The 4,289-nt window shown below is 31.9% G+C and overlaps 1 protein-coding gene across 1 annotated transcript in view; it reads right to left on the bottom strand.

Moving 5' to 3' along the window:
• Positions 1-4,283, bottom strand: part of LOC109862389 (titin-like) — a 14,212-nt gene extending 9,929 nt beyond the window's left edge. Inside the window, exons 1-3 of the mRNA XM_020442426.1 lie at positions 3,824-4,283; positions 3,525-3,550; positions 72-3,453 (exon numbers count right to left, since the gene is read on the bottom strand). Coding sequence (XP_020298015.1) covers positions 72-3,453; positions 3,525-3,550; positions 3,824-4,046 — 3,631 coding nt within the window. The 5' untranslated portion in view covers positions 4,047-4,283. The remainder of the gene's footprint in view (positions 1-71; positions 3,454-3,524; positions 3,551-3,823) is intronic.
• Between the last annotated feature and the right edge of the window lie 6 nt (positions 4,284-4,289).

Below are 4,289 nucleotides of genomic sequence, written 5' to 3'. Positions count from 1 at the left end.
TTTCTTCTTTGGTTTTTTCTTTAATGTGACTTCTTCAGTAATTTCTTTTATCTCTTCTTTCTTTTCTTCAACTACTGGCTTTTTAATCGTCACTTCATCTGCAACTTCTTCTTTTGTTGGTTTCTTTTTTGGCTTTGTTAATTTTATTTCTTCTGAAACTTCTTCCGGAACTTGTTCTTTTTCCTCTGGAACAGGTTTCGTTATAGTAACTTCAGCAGCACTTTCCTCCGTAACTGGTTTCTTTTTTGGTTTTTTCTTTAATGTGACTTCTTCAGTAATTTCTTTTATCTCTTCTTTCTTTTCTTCAACTACTGGCTTTTTAATTGTTACTTCATCTGCAACTTCTTCTTTTGTTGGTTTCTTTTTTGGCTTTGTTAATTTTATTTCTTCTGAAACTTCTTCCGGGACTTGTTCTTTTTCCTCCGGAACAGGTTTTGTTATAGTAACTTCAGCAGCACTTTCCTCCGTAACTGGTTTCTTCTTTGGTTTTTTCTTTAATGTAACTTCTTCAGTGATTTCTTCTTTCTTTTTGTCAACTATTGGCTTTTTAATCGTTATTTTATCTGTTATTTCTTCTTTAGGAGTAGTAGTTTCTTTTGGTTTCTTTACTATCACTTCTTCCTGCACCGGTTTCTTTGCGATAAGATTCTCTGTTGGTTTTTCTTGCTCTTCTTCTGGTTCTTTTTTAAATATAAGTTCTTCAGTAATATCTTCTGGCTTTGTTTCTTTCTTTTTAGGTTTTTTTGGTTTTATTTTTTGCTTTATTGTAACGTCTTCGGTATCTTCTTTCGGCGGTCGCAAAGTAACATCTTTATCCTCAGATGGATATTTTTGTGTATCTTCTTCTTCTGGTTTTGGTTTTTTCCAACCTTTTAACGTTATTGTTTCGGGCTCATCTTCTGGCTTTTCTGATGTTGGTATTCGAAATTTGACTTCAGGTTCTTCTTCGGGTTCTTCTGGTTTTGGTTTTCCTTTTATTAATGGAATTTGTTCAATATCTTGTTCAGGTTTCTTTTTCTTAGGTTTTTCATATGATTTTGGAATAGGTTCAGGTTCTGGCTTCTTAGGTGTTTCTTGTTCCTCAGGTATGTACTTTTCAATTTCTGGTCTATCAAAGTCTAGTGGTTTAAAATCTTCGTGTGTTAATATTTCTTTGGGCTGTTCTCTTTCTTTCTTTGGTACTTCTTCTTTAGATTCTTTTTGTTTAGGTTTTGGTTTAGTCTCTGATGTTTCATCAGGTTTCTTTTCCGGTATTGTCTTTAGTTTAACTTCTTCTGGTTCAATTTTAGCTTCTTGTTTTACTTCACCTCTTCCAATAACGAGTTTTTGTGGTTCTTCAGGTGTTTTTTCAGGTTTTTTAGGTGCCCTCTCATAAATAGATTTGTCTTCTATTTGTTCTAAAGGAATCTTTTTTAACTCTTCGAACTCTTTGTCTAATTTTTCTAATTCTATTAATTCTTTTTCTGACATCTTAGGTTTCTTATACTTTTTCTTTAATACTTGTAAAGCTTCTTCTGTATTCCTAGATAGAATTCCAGTTTGTACAAGATTTTCTTCAAGGTATGTAATTTTCGGCATTTGTAATTCTGGTGGATAGTCACCAATAAATGTGATTCTGCTACGTAACATAATCTTAGGGAATTTAGGTTCGCTAATTTCTTTCTTTTTCTCAATTTTTACTTTTTTCAATTTAATTGTACCAAATTGTACTGTTTCTTTCATTGGTTCAAGATATGTTAATTTTGTAGGTTTAATTTCTTTTCTTTCAATTTTTTGCGGAACTAATTTCTGCATTGATTCAGGAATTATTTTCTTTTCTTTCTTCTTTTTTGTTGGCTCCCATTGAATTTTTTCGGGCATTGGTTCTAACACAGGTCTTTCATATTCAGGCTCTACCCATTCCTCTATTTCATCTTTTTTGATAGGCTTCTTTTTCTTTTTCTTGACAATTTTCTTTTCTTCCAATATTTCAGTGGTTTTTTCTGTTGGTTTTTCTTCAATACTAGGAAAAGTTGTTTCTTCTTGCAATTCTTTTGGCATTTCTTCAACTTTAGTTTCCGGTATGATTTGTGCTATGTCTGTAGTCTCTAATCGAACTTCGTCCATTTGTACTTTTTCCTTTTTAGGCTTTATTGGTATTTTTTCTGCTAAATTTTCTTTTTGTTCTTCTTCAATAATAGGTTTTTTCTCTAGAATAACCTTATCTTTTTTAACGCGAGCTAATTCTATTTTTTCTTCTTCAACTTTAGCTTTTACAGTCTTTGGTTTTTCTTTCTCGATTATTTTGTCATCTGCTGTAGCTACAGTTACTTCAGTAACTTCAATACTTTCTTTTGGTGTAATACTTGATTTTGCTTTTGTTTCGGGCATTTTTTCCGTAGCCAGTTCTTCAGGTGTTATTTCTGTTGTTATTTCTGAAATTTCAATACTTTGTTGTAAAGCTACATCTGGTTTAGCCTTTTTCTTTTCAAGTTTTTCTGGTTTTAGATCTTCTGTTACTTCATCTAAACGATCTTCCTTTATTTCTTCTTTCTTAACAAGTGGCGCTTTCTTTATAATTACTTCTGTCACTTTTACATCTTTTACATCTTGTTCTGATTCTTCTGTAGTTATAGCTTGTTCTTTTTGTGGTTTCTTTTCTTCTAAATCACTGGTTGCAACTTCAGAAATAATTTCAGTAGTCTCTATTTCTTTATTTGTAAGTAATGATTTTTCTGCTTTCTCTTTTTGTGGTTTTTCTAATTTAATTTCTTCTACAATTTTTTCTTCGATTTGTTGTTTATCTGCATGTTTTGGTTTAATCTTTATAGGCGCTTTTTTTACAGTAACTTCTTTAACATCAACTTGTTCTCCAACACTTTCGACTGGTTTTGCTGTTTCTTTCGTTGGTTTTGTTTTTTTAGGAAGTTCTTCAGTAGTTGCGCTTGAAATTGTCTCGATAACTGTGAGTCCTTCTTTTGTTATAAAATCTGATTGTATTTGTTCTTCTTTTGGTAGTTTACTTTTTATTTCTTTGGTTGTTTCAACAGTTATTTCTTCTTGAGCAGGAATTCCTTTTTCCGGTACCTTATCAAATACTTTCTGTACATCTACTTCAGTAATTACGATAGTTTCCTGCTTTTGTTCCACAATAGATTTAGCTTTTTCTTCTACGGGCTTATCCATTATTATTTCTTCTGCAGTTTCACCAAAACTCTCGACAGCATCGGTTATATGTTTCTTCTTAGGCTCTTTCTTTTTCTTGATAGCTTTTGGCACTTCGGTAACATCGACAATTTCTTTTGCCTCGGTGATAACTACCTTGCCTTTTTCTTGAGATATCTTTTTGATATCAAGTCCAACACGTACCACCTCTTCTTCTTGTACCAAAAGTTGAGCATGCTGTTCCTCTGCATCAATTTTCACAATTTCATTCACACTTTCTTCGGCAATTTCAGGCTTCGTTTTTTGTGGCTATAAAAACATATTATAATTTTAAAACATATTAGACTAATGTGTAGATAGTGCAAAAAAGTTTAACATACCTCAGAAATCGGTTTTTCCACAATATCTGCAAAATAAAAATAAATATTAAATTTGCATTCTCACATATATATGTTTACACAAAACTTTTCATGAAGCGAAAGATGTATTTTAATATATAAGATAATGTATCTTATTATATACATTAACACTTATTAATACTGTAGGTGATAAATACCTTATATTATACATGTCCATTAGCTGATATATGCAATTTGTATAAAATATAAACGTGTTCTTTCATACTTTGCATTAATATTGCGTAAATAGCTATCGCACACAAAGAAAACTGAAAACTTACCATTTAGTATAATTTCATCGACTTTATGCTTTTTCAATTTTTTATGTGTGGATTTGTCGTGTATTTCTGGTGTAGTGTCGTGCATTTCTTTGTTCTCCGCATCATTAGATTCGACTACATCAGAATAAAATAGAGGTACTACAATGTCATTTGCTCGATCTTCAATCGCAGAAACAGGTGATTTTTTATCTTTTGATAAACTATCTACGTTCTTTTGCTCCATATGTTTTATATCTTTTTTCTTTACATCATCTTCCAAGTTCTTTTCTTTACATACATCATCTCTTACATCTTCTAAAACTTCTCCCACCTCAATAGGTCGTGTAACCTTCGGAAGTGACAACGGCAATACAGTGTCTTCAACAATTTCTTCTACAGGACCTTCTGTCACGGTCGTGACTGGAGCCTTGCCTTTTTCTTCCACCGTAACTTCTTCGGTCACTTGCTGCTGTTGACCTTTTCGTTT

This window comes from Pseudomyrmex gracilis, unplaced genomic scaffold, assembly GCF_002006095.1.
Source record: "Pseudomyrmex gracilis isolate BER0280 unplaced genomic scaffold, ASM200609v1 scaffold_1711, whole genome shotgun sequence".
NCBI classification, from domain to species: Eukaryota; Metazoa; Arthropoda; class Insecta; order Hymenoptera; family Formicidae; genus Pseudomyrmex; species Pseudomyrmex gracilis.
Note: the sequence above shows the minus strand (reverse complement) of the source record. Positions and strands in the feature narration are given on the sequence as shown.